Below are 19,000 nucleotides of genomic sequence, written 5' to 3' on the forward strand. Positions count from 1 at the left end.
AGACAGACCGAGACCACATTAGGGTTTTTTTTTAAAGATTTATTATATTATATATATATAAAGATTTATTATATTTATTACATATACAGCATTCTGCATGCATGTGTCCTTGCAGGCCAGATGAGGGCACCAGATCTCATTACAGATGGTTGTGAGCCACCATGTGGTTGCTGGGAATTTAACTCAGGACCTCTGGAAGAGCAGCCAGTGCTCTTAACCTCTGAGCCATCTCTCCAGCCCCACATTAGGGATTTTATCTTACCCACTGTGAGTGAAAGAATTAGGCAAATCTTACTGTTTTAAGGGAAAAGTCAAAAGAATTTGTAAATTTTCTTGTAGTAAGGTAATGTTGACGTAAATTTACAAATGGATGATGGACTTTGTCTTAGAGAGGTGGGAAGGAAGATCCATGGAACTTGGGCCAGAGGCTTGATCTGCATCTCCATGCTCAAGACTTCCATCCCATTGGGACACATTGTAACTTCTGGAGCTCCCAAGTCACCAAGGCTAAAATCTTGACAATGCACAACTTTCGAGTGGAGACACCTTAATGTTTTCTTATTATTTCTTTGAATTCCTTAAAATTTCCTTCTGTCATTATTATTATTGTTGTTGTTATTATTATTATTTTGGTTTTTCGAGACAAGGTTTCTCTGTGTAGCTTTGCGCCTTTCCTGAAACTCACTCTGTAGTCCAGGCTGGCCTCGAACTCACAGAGATCTGCCTGCCTCTGTCTCCTGAGTGCTGGGATTAAAGGCGTGTGCCACCACCGTCCAGCTGAAATTATTATTTATTTATTTATTTAATATTGGTCTTTGGCAGGCCCATGATATTGATAATCAGCTAAAACCTCAAATCTTTTGAAGACATGCCCTGGTGTCTCCTCCACTCCTGAGATGGCATTTCATGCCACTCATCACGGTTAAGATGATAACCGTGCTTAAAACACTACGAAAGGCTTAGAAGGTTTTTAGATTTGTCTTTTTAAAAAAATGGCTGTGGAATCATCGTGTAGAAGTGATGGTCAGGGTGGGTGAGGGCCACCTCAGCCTGCTTCCCAACATTGATGGGAAGGAAGACAGTTCGTTCTCTGAGCCTGGTGTGTTAGTGTTCACGGATATCCATACCTGGATGGCTGAGGCAGGAAGATCATGAGTTCTGGGCCAGGGTGGGCTATAAAACATTGAGAGAGACAGAGGGAGGGATGAGGGGTAAGAAAGAGAGAGAAAGAAGGAGTTCCTTTTCTGAGCCAAATATGAGTTACCATAGCCTGACAATAGAAATTCAGGTTGCCTCAAATGGCATGTTCTACCATCAAAACGTTTACGTATGCTTTTATAATCATAGAACACTGTCGTGAATCAGTGCATTTCCGGATACACTCGTAGGGACATCAGCACAGTAGGCAGCTGTAGGAAGATTCTGCTATAGGTCTGAGACACTATCTGATGACATTCTTACTTTTGGGGTTGGTGGCATGTGGTGACGTGCTAAGTTAATACATTCTAGAGGTTTTTATCTGATAGTCAGAAGAATAACAGTTCAAATAGAGAGGTGAGTGATAATTGGCTATTGAGAATAAAGATCCAAGATTGCTTAGGCTTGTAATCTGCGACATTCCAACTTCTCGTGGTCACAAAGCTCAAGTCAGCCAGTCTCCAGTCTCCAACATAAGTGTGGCATCTTCCAGGAACTGCGTTTCACCCTTATGAGTTCTTTTCCTCATCTTGAGCTATATGGGCTCTCTCCATTGGGAGGCTTCCTGCATATGGAATAGCCCTCGCGGAAGTCACCTCATTGACTCATCCTTCGTGGAGGCTGTGCTGTTCAAATGTCAGCCTGCTTTCCTCTTGCCGCTGTCCCAGTCTTGATCACCTTAGCCTGCCACCGCCTGATGGATGCCTGGACAGGCAAACCGACGTTAAGAACAACCTAAGCAGAAGGGTGCATCCTGTGGCTGCTCGCCACAGCCAGCTTCTTCGCTGACACTAGCTAGAGTCCTTTATGAGTTTGAACCAGAGGGCATAGCTTATTACTGGCCGACCCTTGCTGGCTGTTTGATCGTGCCTCTCAAGTAGCATGGATTCTCTGAGTTCAGAGCACGTTTGTCTCTTCGCCTTTGATTGGCATTCAAGCCCGGGACCTTCTTAATGTTGATGGCCTCTTAATGTAATTGTGTCACTTAATGTAATGGGAGTGGGTGATACATAAATGTGTCATCTTTGAGAGTTGGGGGCTGAGGTCCCCTGGTAATTTATCCTTCCGGGTTGCCCCCAATTCTTTTTACATGTCTGCCCCGTGACCTTCCATTCTGAGCCACAAACGTAGCTCACAGCTTCCTTTTGGATGCTCGACAGCTTCCAGGTGCTCCCCGATATCCTGCCATTTCACCAATTCCTGTTTCAAAGATAAATGTCTTCAAAATTCACAACCCAGGGGCTGCAGAGATGGCTCAGCAGTTAAGAGCACTGACTGCTCTCCCAGAGGACCCAGGTTCAATTCCTAGCACCCACATGCAGCTCACAATGGTCTAGAACTCCAGTTCCAGGGGACCCAGCACCCATAAAAATAAATAAGTTAAAAACAAACAAACAAACATACAAAAATCCACAGTCCAATAAGTACAAAGCAAAACATGGAAGGTAGTAAGATGTAATAAAGTATTTTGCTTTCAGGTATGTAGGCTTGGGGCTGCAGCGGTTCAGAGCACTGGGTGTTCTTCCAAAGTACTGAACTCAATTCTCAGCACCCGACAAGGGTTCATGTTTGTAATTGCAGTTCCAGGAGAACCCAATATGCCTTCTGACCTCCATAGGTGCCAGACGGGAAAGTAGTGCACAGACATATATGCAGGCAAAAACAACCAGGTTAATACAATAAGAAAGAAATTAAAGCCAGATATGTGGACTTTAAAAAATAAAAAGTTACCAGGCTAGTTTTTCAGTGAGACTTGTGCAAGGTAAACAGCTAATCTCCTGTCATTCTCAGCTCCCTCAGTAACTGCGTGGGCACACTCGGTTTCCTTGTGTCTACTTTTGTTCTCTTGAAGTGGGTGTGGGGGCAGGGTGAGGATGCTTTCTTCTGAACGCAGGAGAGATGCTGGAGATTTGATCTAAGGACTCATCTGTTAGGCAACACCACCTTCTAAAAAGTTTCCATAGGATACAATAAGTGATGACGAGGACGACATAGTCAGATCCTGTACGGTATGTAGCAATCGCTTCAGCCACCAAAGCTTTCCCTTTCTCCCGTCTTCCATTGTGAAATATACCAAGCAAATTGGAGTCTGTAGCGATCTGTTGCAAATTCATCGAGCTTCTAGAAATCATGGTTGACTCCAGCAACAAACGAGTGAGCCTGGATGGTGTGAGGAGTCTTTTTCTCTTGCTGAGGGCCAACTCTGGGAAGCTCCAGTCATGGAAAGCTGAAAGTCTCTCATCTCATCCCTCTCATCTGGGAGGATCCCGGCCGGGGCTTCCACTGGCTGTTAAACTAAAAGTTTTCCTTGGTCAGCTTCAAACCAACCAGGAAATAAACCAGAGTGAAGTTGTGTGAGAGACAGCAGCTGGTCCTCGGTCAGCAGCCTTTCCAGGTTTCACACCTCGGGAGTTGCTGTGTTAGAAAGTACTTCTCTTGTTTTCTAAAATGTTCTGGGTTCCTTTAAAGTCAGCGATAAGAGGACTGGGCTTGCGTTTGCCCCCCTGAACCTGCCTTCCTAGTAGATTTTTGGTTGATAGGCAGAAAAAGGTGGGGGGAAGGGATTGCTGGCTGAACAGAAGAGGGGGAGGGGGTGGGGATTAGCCATTATGGCCAACTTAACTTCCCAGGAGGGAGAAGGGAGCTCACTGGTGGCTTGGATTATGACTTTTCACCTCCTCTCAGGGACCTCTGCCCCCTCACTCCTGTCTGCCCTATGAAAAGCTGCCTCATCCCCAGGTCCTGCCGCCAGTGTCTTTATGGCTGGCACCCTTCTTGGGGCCGAGAAGGAGACGGCACGGAGTGCAAAGGGATACAGGGAACCAGGGCTCTTTCAAATGCCTGTTTTTAAATAAATCTTTGAGTTTAAGAACCGAGATGGTGCAGTGTCTGTTGTCCACCCCTGACCCCGGAGCTAGGAGCCATCCGAAGGAATGAGACTAGCCCACCCGCCCACCTTGCGAGAATTCTGCGGTTTTCAGAGCTCATTCATCTACAAGCTATGCTAGAAAGGAGGAGGAGGAAGAGGAGGAGAAGGACAAGAAGAAGAGGAGGAGGAGGAGGAGAAAAAAAGGAAAGAAGGAAGAGAGAGGAGGGGGCGGGGAAATGGAAGGACAAATGTTTCTGTTTCACAGACCTGGACCACAGACAGCTTACAAGTGGGTGCCTAGATCTAAGGTATATTTGACACTGACCTTTCCCCAGTCAGATCCCCCTGGGGTCTGGATGATGCGCCCCCCCAGGAGTATCTTGTAAGTACTCAACCGTCAAGTGTTGATGGTTTCTGCTTACCCTCTGCTGGCTCATGCTAACCTAATGTGGCCTATAGGGGAAGGTGAATGGGAAGGCGGCAGTTGTAAGAGTTACTTTACACAACCTTTGAACCAATTCATTGGTCTTAAAAAAGTTATTGTATTTTGATTATTGTTATTGTCTGTGTGTGTCGGTGCCCACATGCTCCTGCGTGCGTGTGTGTGTGTGTGTGTGTATACATTAGAGGATGACTTTTGGGAATTGGTTCTCCCCTTCTCCCTTCAGTTCCCAAAACTGAACTCAGGTCATGGAGCCTGGGGGGGCAAATGCTTTTCCTTGCTGAGGCGTCTCCCTGGTCCAAATCCACTCATCTGTACACACTGGAGACACTGATTCCAAGGCTTGGCAGGGTTCATTCAAAGTCCCACCCTGGTGCACAGGCAGGGCAGGAACAGAAGCCCTGGGTTTCTTAGGTTTGTGGGCCACTGTGTAGAGAAGCTGGCTCTCTGTCCCTCCCTATGTATCTGGGGTCAGATGGGGTGGGGTCTTACTCCGAGATTTCCATTGGTTCTGTCTTGACCATGGCTGCCCAAGGGGTTTGAAGCTCTTGAGTGAGTCTGTACACACACACCACCACCACTACCACCACCACCACCACCACCACCACCAAGCTGCCTAAACTTGACTCCTAGTAGGAAGGTGAAGTCACAGGACTGGATCTGCACCCATCCTGGGTATTCCTGACCCTAGGGACCAATCATTGTGTGGTGAGACTATGCACAGTAGGATCTTGGGCCATTCCATTCTCACTCTGGGTCTCCAGCAGCCTTTTTTTTTTTTTTTTTTTTTTTTTTGCTTTTGCTTTCTACTAAGTCTGGCCAGAAAAATCTTCTGTCTTTCTTTCTGATGATTTTAAGGTTTCTTTTTTTTTTCCAGGAAAGAGGACACAGATCCTTCATATTTCGCAAGATTTGCCCCTCTCAGGCCTCAGTGAGACCCAGTAAACAGAAGCAGAAGCCCGGGGATCTGGAACACAAAAGCTCATTAGCTTTTCACTCCCCCTCCAAGGCCCAGCCCCTTCCCGGAACAGGAACCACCCCCTTTGTGAGCTGGGCCTAAGACCCAGGCAAAGGCCCCAAGGAAAGGGGGCTCCCTCCAGCTGCCCGGCAGTGAGATGCTCATTCGCACCCCCCACCCCACCCCCAGCATTGAGAAGCTTTTATTTCAGAGCAGCATTGAAACTCCAGGACAATGGAGGCCAAATCCTTGGGCAGGGGTTGGGGCCAGGACTGGGGAGCTCTCCTTTGTTATTTCTCTTCTTTCCAACCCATTACCTTAAAAAAAAAAAAAAGGTGAAAGGACAAAAGGACCCATGAACTTTTTAAGAATCATGACATCACTTCCGCAAGACCTGAAATCTAGACTATTTACAGTTTCATTTGAAATGATTTTAAACTCTCCCAAAGGAGTGCTTTGATATGCAAACATCTCCCCCAAAGGGAGACAGTTACTTATGGAGATGTGGCCCTTTGAAGGGGTTCAGCGGCTGGTGGGCTCCAGGCCTCTGAGGAAGTGAGAAGGCCCAGCTGAAGGCCCATACTGACAACTGATAGCATGGTCCTGCTCCACCACGTGGAGCCCCCTGGGAAGAAAGAGGAGTGTGCTGTAAAGAAAGACCCCAGGTCAGCTTCCGCTTCTCATTGGCTGTCTGTCCGCACACGCGCGCGCGCGCACACACAGGCTAGCTTTCCTAGCAGAGCTCTTTTCACAGCCTTGGCTGGGTACTGTCTTCCTGCAGAAGAGGACACGGGAGGAACAATTGTCCTCTCACTCCCCAGGCTCCCCGTGACTTCGACTATCACCAGGTGCAAAGACAGCAGAGGATTTGGGGGCGCCTTCTTCAAGCGGAGGCTGGCCTTTCCGCAGGAGTGTGTCTGCCACCGCCTCAGATCCTGTGATGAGGACTAATGGCCTTGCTGCACTCTGTCTTCCTTAGAGTTTCTTTTGAAAGGCCCTGGAGCATGCCTGCCTGGAGTGCCCTCTGCCCAAACCCTTCTGCTCCATTGGGAGCTGCTGGAGCTTTTAGGAGGTTACCCTTGTAGAAGGAAGTTGAGTTACAGGGGGTGTGCCCCTGAGCGGGACGTTGGCCTTCTCCCAACCTTTCCTCTCTCTGAACCTCAGGCACAATCCTCCATGGCCTTGATGTTCTGTCTTGCTACAGGCCTAAAGGCAACAGGGCCCAGGGTCCATGAAATGAACCTCTGAAACCCTGAGCCCAACCTTTCTTCCCTGGAAGTGGTTTCTCTTCGGTAATTCATCGCAGCAATGGAAAGCTGGTTAAGACTCCCCGTTCCCACTGTTGTAGTGTCTTAGGAGGTTTTCCTGCCTTGGAACACCTCCCATCTAGTCATCCCTCCCTGGACCCCAGGACATTTTTAGTTCAGCTGCTAGTGTTTATGGGTTTGCCGGATGCCCCAAAAAGGACACTTGGTTTACTTTCCCACTTTTCAAGGCAGCTTCCTCATTGCTGGGACCTGCTGGGAAACCGGTTTTGTTTTTTTTTTTTTTCTTTGAAAGGGGTGTGAGACACAATCTTCCTAGAAACCTTGGTTCTTCTGTCACGCGTCTATGAACGGTGCAAGGCTAGACATGGACTTTTCGGAAATGCTAAGCGGGCGGGTCATCCGTTTCCTGGCCTGGGCCTTGAGATTTTGGTCAGAGCTGTGGAACTGAATGGGCAGAGCCATTTTGGCCTCTTCTCCTGGCTAATTAACAGATGTGGGATCCAAGGCCTGAGAATCTGGGGATCTAGCCAAGAGGTCACACCGATTAGCAGCAGAGAGCCTCACAGAATAACTTCATTTTGATGCTTCAGAAACTCTATCTATTTTATCAAAATTTGGTCAAATGTTGAGTGACCATTTTCTCATTTCTCTTGTATTTTCCCTGGGATGGTATCCCGGACTTGGTCAGCCTTTGGCCCTGTATTAGGGGACATGCCAAGCCATGGTGGGCCAGGGCACCACAGGGAGCTCGGCTACGGTGGGACTGTTCTTTCATGATTGTAAGGGGGGCTGTTTCATTCTGTGTATTTGTCAACATTCTTAGTACGGGACATGATTGATTCTTTTCCCCTGTAAGTTTAAAAAGTAAAACTTTTTAAAAGAAGAAAGCGTCTTCATTGACATTCAGAAAACACGGGGTATTTCCGTAACTTGGCAAGGATGTGATTGTCCATGGAAGAGGAAGAGGAAGAGGGGTTTCATCGCCGCTGCCTGCTCAGCCCTCCTCAGTTGACTGAAGACCAGACAGACCTATCCCACACCAGCCTAGTCTCTGAAGGCCATTACCTCGCATCAGCTGTTTTGTGTGACTACCCAGCATCTGTCAGGCTACAGCGAGGGGGTTACGCCCATTTTAATCATCCTCCTTTTGGGCCATGTCATTTTCCCATTCAAGTAGTAAATTCCATTGCTGGATGGTCAGATGGGGGTATTGCTAGAGGAAAAAAAAGAAGAACAAGAACAAGAACAAAGGAAGAAAATCGGGGCAGCATTTGGTGCTCAGAAACTTCAAAACTGGTGCGTTTTGTAGAACTTCTCTGGTCCATTCTCATTTCTTACTCCCTCGGGTTTTGTTTTTAACAACCTGATTCCAGCCAGGCTTAGAAGCCCTACTAGGGCTTGGGATATTGCTAGTGGACTCTGATTCTCTTCTGGGGGAAACCAACCGCCATTCATGGACTCCACTTCTGTGCTGAGTTCTCCAGTCTGCAGAGAATGGCATGGAATATCTGATACCCGGACCCTAGGCTGGGACACTAGTTGTCCACCTTATCTTCCCCGCCTGAATATTAGAAAGGATAACCAAGCCTGTCCATGCAGGCCTGTAAGTCCACTGGCTTCAGAAGCTGAGGCAGGAGGATCACAACAAGTTCAAGACCAGTCCAGGCAACTTAATGAGACCCTGCATCAAAGTAAAAAGAAGGTTTAGAGTATAGATTATAGAGCACTTAGCACGTGCATTACCCTGGTTAAACGTCTAACATCACCACCAAAAGGCTCAATAGCCTTTTCTTCCTTCCTTCCCTCCTCTTTCCTTTTTTGGTCGGCAGCTATACTGGCCTCTAACTGGAAGCAGTCCTCCTGCCTCAGTTTCCCAAATGCAGGGATTCCAGGCATGTGCTACCATGTCCAGCTCTAGCTGCCGATTTTTACATTCATTGGAATTCTATGAGACTTTTAAAAATAGGGGATTTAAACCACCATCTTTGAGAAAAGCAAACAGGGCGATGGTGAGTTTATTCTTCCTTCGGTCTGGCACCGTGTGGTCTAGCCTTCGGCAATGAAAGGAGGAGGTGTACCTCTTGGTTTTCCTTGGTCTCGTGAGTAGGGGTGTGCTTCAGCGGCTGCAGTTGCTTCCTTCTATTTTACTCTAGTCAGATCTGTGTGTGGAGAGAGAACGATCAGTGACAGGAAACACCTTCGCTTCGGTTTGCAATAAGCCTGACTCTATTTGTATGTTCCTGTCTGCAATTTGCAGACCACCAGGACGCACAACCCCACTCCTATGAAGTATAATGACAGCTGAGAGAATGGGATACTCTTCCCACCTGACCTCTGGGACTTTGACCCATATGGTCTTAGAGTCACCAAATAATCTGCTCACGATATTGTACCCCAGGCATGCTTTTAAAAAGATTCATCTCATTTTTATGTATGTGTGCATAAGTGTGTGTGTGTGTGTGTGTGTGTGTGTGTGTGTGTGTGTGTGTGTGTGTATACTAGTGTCCACAGGGGCCGGAAGAACTAATTGGATCCCCTGGAGCTGGAGTTATAGGCAGTTGTGAGCTGTCTCCTGATGTGCTGGGACTCGAACTCAGGTCCTCTCCAAGGCATTACACACTCCCAGACTGGCCTGGAATTCACTATGTGGCCAAAGCTGGCCTCCAACTCTCAGTCCAGAGTATCAGGATTTTCAGTGTGTATCCCTCTCCCCCATCTTTTCTTCAAAGTAGCCAATGGTGGGGGGGAGGGTGGGGCACCGAAGTGCATGATAGAGTCTGAGGCCATAGATGCTCCATCCTGTCTGCACAGGAGAATTGTTAGGGTTCCATGCTGGAGCCCTGCCCAGCCAGGGCCTGGTTCATTGGGTCTGTGTGGGTGGAGCCCAGGCATTTAGTCCTTGTTAAACCACCCTCAGTGGTTCTGATGTGCACCTAGAGGAGAACTTGGGCAGCAATGAGATACACATGACTTCCTTGTAAATGTTCCCACAGAGTCAAAGCCCGTGCTCCTCTCAGGCCGCCTAGCCTGCCAGGTACTGCTTTGAGGTACAGCTCTTTCAGGCTGCGGATGTCCCTGGGAGTTCCTGGGCATCTCTCGAGGCTTTAAGATTGGGTGACAAGCCTGCCTCGCTCTGCAGGTTTCACTGGAGGAGTGGATCCTTTCTGCTATCTGTCTCTCTGTTTCCGAGGTAGGCACCCATGCCAAGACTGTCTCCCAGGCCATCCTAAGGGACGTTTCCACGCATGCGCTGTGGGTAGTGGCTCACTTCTTAGCCTTGGACTGAGATGGTCTGTGCCCTCAGTTTCACAAGCCTTGATTCGTGACGCGTTCCAGGGTTTTGGGCTTTCAGAGAGGTGTACTCTCCCACCCAGGTGGCAAAGGGGAAAGGAGGGGCTGAGCCAGGGATGCTGGAGGGCAGGGCTGTTGGAACCATTGGTGATTTTCCAGGCACCCTGTCATGCAGGTAACGATGGAGATATGTGAGCCAAAGAGGCTTATTGTTTTGAAATCTGACTCCTATTTGAACAATTATGATCAGCAGTGGTCTGATTGGGACTTAAGTATCTACCATTAAGATTCTAATCTACAAACCAGGGGTAGGTATTTAATCTACCAACACACCGGTATCTAAAAAGAGACGTGCCAAGCTCCACGCACTCTTAGGTCTTGTTCAGACACAAGGATTACCATCAGGGAGAGATGGGGATGGGTGGAATGGGGTGCACCAGCAGTCCCAGCTCCGTGACCCACGCATCACCCTCTCTGCTTTAGACTCAGCTTCTTCATAAGTAAATTGGGGATTACAATACCTACCTCAAAGGCCTGTGGTGAGGGATTAAATCAGATAATGCATGTGAAAGTTCCTTTGTGAGCCTCCAAAGCACAGCATAATTATTAGCTGTGACTATCCATTTGAGAAACTGGCTTTCGTAATGAGCAGCTCAATTACCCCATGGGATGTGCTTCTGTGGGGGCCAGCCCGGGGCTGCAGTGGCCTCTGGGATGCCTGGGGTGGGCAGGCAGCCTGCTCGAGAGGGAAGGGTCTTGCCCTTGGCTGCTAGTTTATCCTTTCTCCTCTGAACCACTGTTGAGCTCAGGAAGGTTGTGGAAGGTGTGTGCATGCATGTGTGCATGCATGTGTGCATGTGTGTAGTGCGTGGGAAGAACCTGGCTTCAGAACCTGCTGGTGGGATGTGAGGAAAAGGTCAGCTCCAAGTAGAAGGAGAGGACTTACTGGAAGCACCTGGAAAGTTCCGTGTAAGGAGTTCTTCATATGCTTAGGTGGTGCTCTGTTCCCTGCTCGGTGGAAACAAAGGTTCAGCCCTTGACTAATTTTGAGTCAGGCCTCTGAGCCTTCCCTTAGGCTTGTCTGTAGCTGTGTGGGAGATGGATGCCAGATCTGTCAGAGCTCCAGAGCCTGACATAGATGGGCCCCAAGTCTGCAGAGGGGGTTCTGGAAGCATTTAGTGGTGGAGAACCCAGACACACACTCACTTCTGACTGTCCACCGTCTGCATCAAACCCTCTGGGGAGAGCAGCCTCAGATTCCGTCACACCAGGGACTGAGTGTCACAGTCACAGAAGTAGGTCCCCTGGCTCTCAGAGTCCTATAGCTTGAGGAGTGTCCTGTGAGGCGTGTCTGGAGACAGTGGTTTCCCCAGCCAATGTCCCCTAACGCTCTAGCAGACTAGCAGGTGTTCAGGCACAGTTAAGTGCCCATAACTCGGGGACTATGTAATGCAGCCGCTGTTCCTTTTCACTGCTCCTACTACATGGCTTCCTATTCACAAATGACAATCAAGACATTTTGTTCAGTTACCACCAGGCCCTCCTAAGGGATGCCGTGGAGCCAGGCAGGCTGAGAGCAGATCCTTGTATGCATTGCTGTCTGTGAGTAGAGCTGGAGGAGTGACCAGTGCTCTGCGTGCAGACACTCTGTTCTGTCTTGCCAAGATCCTGGCAGAAGGTGATGGGTAGGTAGTGTTTTCCTAGTGCCAATGGGGTACCACCAGTCTAGGGTACGAAGATCAGCTTCCTAAACACCTGTAAGAGCAGGACACCATCCTTGCTGTCAGTGTTCAGCTGCGGAAGCTGTCACATGGATGGGCAGGTCACCCATCCAGGGTCACACAGTCTTTAATACACTGTGGTCTTGAGAGGTACACCAGGGCCAGACTTCAAAGTCTATGTCAGATCAGAATGCATCTCTGAAGACAGGTATCCTGAGTCTTCCGGTCTCTGGTGGCTCTGGCCACCCAAGGGGGTGGGGGGAAGGGCTGGGAAGAAACAACCCAGGACACTGGATTGCTTCTCAGCATGGCCATCTTGCTTTCATTTTGAGTCTGGATTTCTTATAAGCCGCCCAGTCGCAGACAGCTCAACACAGAGAAGAAACCTGGCCCGTGTCTGAGCTGACCCACTTTTTAGAGACGTGCTAAGTAAGTTGAGAGCTGGGACTCCTTAATCCTTGATTACTTCGGCCTGATGGCACCACTACCCTACACTAAGTGGGCAAAATGGGTTAATCTGGCTTTAGCACCCAGCGGGGCTATGAGGAGCTTCCTCTAGACCAGGTGAAGCGTGCCTGTGTGGAACTCCCAGTGGGCTTGTCCTGGAAGGAGCTGCGCTCTCCAGCAAAACAAACTTTCTGTCTTATGTAATAAACTTTATGCCGTCATTTCTAAAAATGGGCTCTGATTACTGCCGCAGGCAGTATGATGGCTTGAAATTAGACATTTAGAATGTTCTGCCTGCTGAGAAGGAAATATTTACCAAAAAAAAAAAAGTGAAAATTTCTCTCTTTTTTTTTTCATCCTTGTGCCCAGGCGAAAATCAATCAGAATCTCTACCCCACAGCTAACAGGTGACTTTAGATCTGTGACCAAATCTAGTGCCTAGTTATTTAATGTACCTCCTTTGACAGAGCTACCCCGGCAGGAATCATGTGCATGGGGATAATAAATGATGGGGCTAGAGTGATATTATTGGGCATTCACCAGACCCGGTGAGCATGTCATGTATGCTCTACATAGTGATTACTCACTATTTTTATCCTCATCAAACACTGATGAGGTAGCCACTGCTATCTCCATTTTCACAGATGAAGAGAAGATGCCCCACCCCCCAAAATAAGAAAGTCAAGGTAAAAAGCAACAAAAGCAAGAGCTGAATCTAGGCCTGACCTCAAGACCCACATCCTTCATGCCTTAAGCTAGATTGCTGTGGCTCTGAAATCCTCCTTTAATTTTCTCAACAACTCAGCAGGTAGATGGAATTATTCCTGTTTTGTACATTAGGGTACCAAAGCTCAGAGGTGTTGATTAACTCATCTCCTGGCCGTCCAGCCGTGAAGCAGTAGAGAGGGATTCCCAGTCCAGCTCACTCACACTGTGAAACAAGGCACAGACATTTGCCTTTACTATTTCTACTTGGGGCTTACCTATCAGCAAGACCACTTACCCGTCACTGTTTATGTTTATTTAGTGGACACCTGCTGGGGTTCTGTGCACCATGTTAGGCGCTAGGGATTGAACAGTGTGTGTGTGTGTGTGTGTGTGTGTGTGTGTGTGTGTGTGTGTGTGTGTCGGTGAGGGGGTAGAGGAAGATACCCATGGCTTCTGACTTCATGGAGCCTTTTTAGAATTGTCCTTACATCTGAACCTCTCACCATAGGAGGATTTGTCACTCAGCTCTCCTCTTTCTCTCTGTCCTTCAGTTTGCCCCCTGCAGAGATAGGCATGTCTGTATGTCTGTCGTATTCTTGTCTGCCACCCTCCCTACCCAGAGTTCCCCGGTTCTCTTTCTCCCATGCTCCCCTTTGCTTGCCTTTGATGGGTGCTGTTTTACTCCCTAGAGCTTCTTCATCCAATTTACTGAAAATGTCCTCAAGTCGACTAACAGGATCCAGACTCCTCAATCCGAGATTCTGGGCTTGGCCCCCACCCACCCCCAGCTTCATAGCAGTCATTTCATGGTCACATATCAGAATCTATGGACTACCACAAACTACTACAGATGGTGGCTAGTTCAGCTCCCTTTATTTTCACATCTTGGAACCAAGGTGCCACATCATTGAAGTACGTAGTCAAAATGATTGTCATTTGCCAATGCAAAAATCCAGTCCAGATGTCATGACCTGTGTTGACTGTGTCAACAGTGTTATCTAGTGCTTTGGGTGAAATTAATTCTGGTAGATATCTTGTAATTATTTTGCTCTAATGGAATCTAAGATTTTCTTTGGAAGTTTCTCGAATTGTGTCTTGAGATTTTCATGTGGTGTATTTCTGTCCGTTTATACTGACCTCATTGAGTTTTGGGATATTGCCTGCTTGGTTGCTTTTTGGCCATTTTGTCAAGTCACATTTCTGGTGCCCAAGACCATCTTGGTTGGTGGACATGTGAAGGATTGCTGGACATTACCATTTCTGAGGAAAGACCTATCAGGTGTGTGTGTGTGTGTGTGTGTGTGTGTGTGTGTGCGTGCCGGGGGTGGGGCATTGTGAAAACCAGATGCGATGAGTTAACTTAAGGAGAGGCAACACCCACACCAGCACCTCAAAGAAACTGGCCTTGTTCTTCCGCCTAGAGAGAAGATGCTTCAGCTGGGAGCTATGTGGCCTCCAAGCCTGGGGTTGGAGTCGCATTAATGTACCCTACCTCTAAAATCCTGTTTATGTTTGTTTTGAAAAATGGCCTCAATTATAAGAGGGAGCTGGGGTAGATGTAACATTGAGTCAGGAGGCTGAAGAAGCTCCTTTTTTTTTTTTTTTTTTTTTGGTTTTGGTTTTTCAAGACAGGGTTTCTCTGTGTAGCTCTGGCTGTCCTGGAACTCGCTCCCTAGACCAAGCTGGCCTCGAACTCACGGAGATCCGCCTGCCTCTGCTTCTGGAGTGCTGGGATTAAAAGTGTGAGCCATCGCCCCCTAGCTAGAAGCTCTATTTTCTGACCCCAGATTATTTCTTTGCCTCCCGCAGAGACCTGATGCCCAGAACCCTGGAGGGACAGATCACCATGGAGAAGACGCCCAGCTACTTCGTGACCCGGGAGGCACCCGCGCGCATCTCGGCCATGTCCAAGGACACCAAGCTCATCGTGGTGGTGCGCGACCCGGTGACCAGGGCCATCTCGGACTACACGCAGACGCTGTCCAAGCGGCCGGACATCCCCAGCTTCGAGAGCCTGACTTTCCGCAACCGCAGCGCGGGCCTCATCGACACGTCCTGGAGCGCCATCCAGATCGGCCTGTACGCCAAGCACCTGGAGCCCTGGCTGCGCCACTTCCCGCTGGGCCAGATGCTCTTCGTGAGCGGGGAGCGGCTGGTCAGCGACCCGGCCGGGGAGCTGCGCCGCGTGCAGGATTTCCTGGGCCTCAAGCGCATCATCACCGACAAGCACTTCTACTTCAACCAGACCAAGGGCTTCCCGTGCCTCAAGAAGGCGGAGGGCAGCGGCAAGCCGCACTGCCTGGGCAAGACCAAGGGTCGCGCGCACCCCGCCATCGCGCGCGAGGTGCTGCGGCAGCTGCGTGACTTTTACCGGCCCTTCAACCGCAAGTTCTACCAGATGACCGGTCGCGACTTCGGCTGGGACTGAGTCTCCCTTCGGGGCTTATCTATTGAGAGAGTATATGTATGTAAAATGTACAGAAATCTATTTTATAATAATTTATTTTTAATTCACAAGCAATTAATTCACTAAGCTGCCTAGCCACACTCTGCAGAGAGTTCGAGTCACGGTCTGTTAACATTCCAAAGTGTTTAACACGGATATTTTGTTCTGTCCCTCACAATCGATGGTGCTTCCGTGGTTTTTTTTCCCCCCCCTTCCCCGTTGTATTTAAGAAGAAGAAAAGCACAACTTGAGATTTTTGTTACGGGTATTCAGCCTTCGATCACCTTGGGTCCTCAACCTGCTATCTCCTTGGGTCTTGGCTGCCTCAGCTGGTTTGTCGTGTGTTCTTGCCTGGGTACCTCCTGGAAACACTGAGCAGCCTCAGCATGCTGTGGTCTGAGGGTGGAATTCACATAGGCAGTTCATCACCCCCACTGATGTAGCACCAAGGTGAGTTTCACTCGCCTCCCTTACAGGGACCTGTGTCCTCATGATCCCGAATCCCCTTCTGCTCTACCCCTCCATCCATTTTGGCTAGCTATAAGTGTATACAAACAATTGACCCCTTTGCCAGATTCCACAAGTAAGATGCTCCAGTGCTGCTTTACAAAAAAAGGTGATGTTCATTTGCATAAGAGTGACCACACCATGTTCCTCTCTTCAGTCAGACAGTTCTGCTGGGACACACCAAAGAGCCTCCCAGGCTTCCATACAGAGCCACGGGCACAAACCTAGGGTGCTGGATGTTGAGACCCAGAAGGGGGCAGATGTATCCTTCAATATCAGCGTTTAGAGAGGTATTGCGGTGTGTAGACCCAACTGGCGCTGGACAGTAGGCTCGTGGCCTCAGTAGAGAAAAAACAAAAACAAAACACTCAGATCTGACGAGCAGCCTGGCAGAGGAAGAGGATGCCCAGCACTGCAGCCAAATGCCTCTGAAATGCCTAGGCCACCCCAGAGATGCTCTGTAGGCAATGACCACAGCAGGGTTTGAAGGATGGTCCTCCAGGGCCCAGGCTGGGAAAGCTGGTGCTTGTAAGATACTCAAGTCTGACACTTGTGCAGCTTCCCCTGAGGCAGTCAGTGGGGTCTTACCAGAAGAGTTGCCAGCTCTGCTATTGAAATATGCAGACGATTCTCCCTGCATACCGCTGTGTTGGGAGGTTCTTTGGCCTGTTAGTGGCAGTTGTATAGCTGTATAGTGACATGACATCAAGATATATTCAGTTAATCCTCAACTTCCTAAACCAGAATGCTTCTACCCCAGAAGGATTGTTGTCTGAGTTAGACTTTCATCAAGAATGCATGGATGGTTGAAATGGCTGCACTGTGGCATTTACAAAGGATTGTTTGGGACACTTTATGGGCTAACTTGACTGGGTGAGCCAAGTCACGTGGACCGAGAAGACATGGTGTCTTTAGAAACTAGTGAGAGGTGTCCATGGTCTATAGGGATATTCTGGTGAGCAAATTTGTGATTTCCAACAAGTTATAGCCCAGCTTGAATTAGTTTATTCTGGGCAGCAAAATGGTCCCTGGGCAGGTTTAGAGCGGGAAGAAGGTGATCATCGGCTATGTTTATTCCTTAGATGTTACATCCATTCCTTTTCTTTTTTTTTCTTTTTTTGTGGGCCTGTTGCACACTGGGCAAACACTGAGCCACATCCCCAGCCCATTTCACGGTTATCTGTTCATTTTCTTCTCTCCATACACAGTAGTGTACTGCCTGCACTAGGCCCACACCGCAATCCTAGCATCTCCTGGCTGGCTGCTTGAGTGTGGAAACACCTGTGCAAAAGGTGCTCGCCACACTTGACCGAAATCAGAGTGAGGACACCATCCCTCACAGAGAGCAGCATCTTGCTCACGGGCAGAGGCCGTGTCAGAGGCCTTCACCAAGGTTTTCTGGCTGCTTGCAGAGTCTGATGTAACTCACGAAGCAGAAGTGTGGAGCGTTCAGAGAATGGTACCCAGCCAAGTGGGAGGAAAATGTGAGCCTGCCTGCCCGATTCCCAAGCTGGACACTTTTTTTTTTTTTCATTAAACTGTTTACGCCTGGCTTTAGACAATAACAAAAACAGGACGCATTGAGGTAGAAGGAGGTCCTTTAGTTATGAACCCTGAAGTGAGTCAAGATTCTGTTCCCGGTCAAGTCCTTGACTCTAAGCAGGTGTCAGTAATTAGTACTGATGGAGCAGGGGGAGGTTTTCAGTGTTAGTCAGATAAATCAAACAGCATGTGCGCCTCTTCATCAGGCCCTGATTGCTTACAGTTCCTGACTGATCCGGATGCTGCATCTGCCCAGGATGCTGCTTCATCATGTGATAGTTATTACTGACCCACATGGCCTCTTTTCGGAGAAGTTAGGCAACATGGAAAGTTAAGCCGTAGGTCTCTTCCTGTCCTGGCCATCTGCAGAGCTACTGAGCCTCACTTCTGAGCTGCTAGGAGACAGACACCAGGTCATGTCTTGGCAGTTTGTCCCACCACATGTTTGCAGTTTCTTCCAGTTTATGTAGGAAAGCTCTGACGTATTCCTGGTGTGCTTTATTTCTCAAAAGTTTCTCTTGTTTGAAATCAAACAAAAAAAAAGCGCCCACAAAAACTTAGATTATTATTATTACTATTCCTATCCATGGAAAGCCTTCTTGGGGATGTTCGCATGCAGGTGTGTTCACTTACTCTGTAGTACCTAAAAAGGTATTTCAGGCAGAATGACTAAGGAATAAACTCTTCATTGGATGGTGGAGGAGAGATGTTCTGGGGGACGGGGGAGGGGACTCTTCGGGAGTCATTTTGAGTGACAGATGCACTTGAGCTCCTGAGGGAAACCCAGTTGCAGATCCTGCCGGGCTGTTTTCCTAAGAAAGGAAAATGGAAGGCTCCACAGCCACGTTAGTGAGTGTCTAAGGTGCTGGTCCAGGGATCAGTGTCAGTTCTCCTTCCAGTTTTCCAGAAAGAATGCTTCCTGAGTTTGGAAGGTGTGGTTAGTTCCTTTGTTGTTGTTGTTTTCATTTTTATAACATTAATTTATGACTGAGTTTCATTCAGCCCAGTAATCAAAAATGCTGTGCAAGTTCCAGCAGCTTGTCTTCTATAACATGGATGGTAGAATAGCCAATATGTACAAAAAAAAAATAAATCAAGTATTTTGTCCTACGTATAACACAAATTAATTTTACACAGAGAAAGATGTTTCTAGGCAAATGAAATTCTGGTAATTCATACCTTTTCTTTGTATGGACAAATAAAATATATTTTACCAACATGTGGGTATGTTCCTGTTCTGCTGGGTGTGGCGGTTGGGAGAAGACAGTGGTATGCTTCAGTAACTTGTCACGTGTGGACGGACATGTTTGCACACTCCCAAAGTCATTCTGAGGCAGGTGGATAGATATCTTTTTCAGGCTTCTTTATTGTTTATGTTTCTGAAACAGTCTCACACTATAGCCCTGGTTGGCATCAAACTCCTAACAACCCTGCCTCCTGGATGCTAGGATTACAGACTCTGCTGATTTTTCAGCCTAATTTGTTATTACATTAAAATAATTCTATTTAGGGCCCACGAGCATTCGTGTGTGTGTGTGTGTGTGTGTGTGTGTGTGTGTGTGTGTGTGTGTGTGTGTGTGTAGGTCAAGTTGCAAGATCTGGTT

The 19,000-nt window shown here is 48.1% G+C and overlaps 1 protein-coding gene across 1 annotated transcript in view; it reads left to right on the forward strand.

Annotated features, from left to right (window-relative positions):
* Nucleotides 1–18,574, forward strand: part of Hs3st3b1 (heparan sulfate-glucosamine 3-sulfotransferase 3B1) — a 38,505-nt gene extending 19,931 nt beyond the window's left edge. The window contains exon 2 of the mRNA XM_052759022.1: nucleotides 14,711–18,574. Coding sequence (XP_052614982.1) covers nucleotides 14,711–15,329 — 619 coding nt within the window. The 3' untranslated portion in view covers nucleotides 15,330–18,574. The remainder of the gene's footprint in view (nucleotides 1–14,710) is intronic.
* Nucleotides 18,575–19,000: the final 426 nt, after the last annotated feature.

The sequence above is a fragment of the Peromyscus californicus genome, unplaced genomic scaffold (genome assembly GCF_007827085.1).
Source record: "Peromyscus californicus insignis strain IS unplaced genomic scaffold, ASM782708v3 Scaffold_3__1_contigs__length_106647218, whole genome shotgun sequence".
In the NCBI taxonomy this organism is placed as follows: domain Eukaryota; kingdom Metazoa; phylum Chordata; class Mammalia; order Rodentia; family Cricetidae; genus Peromyscus; species Peromyscus californicus.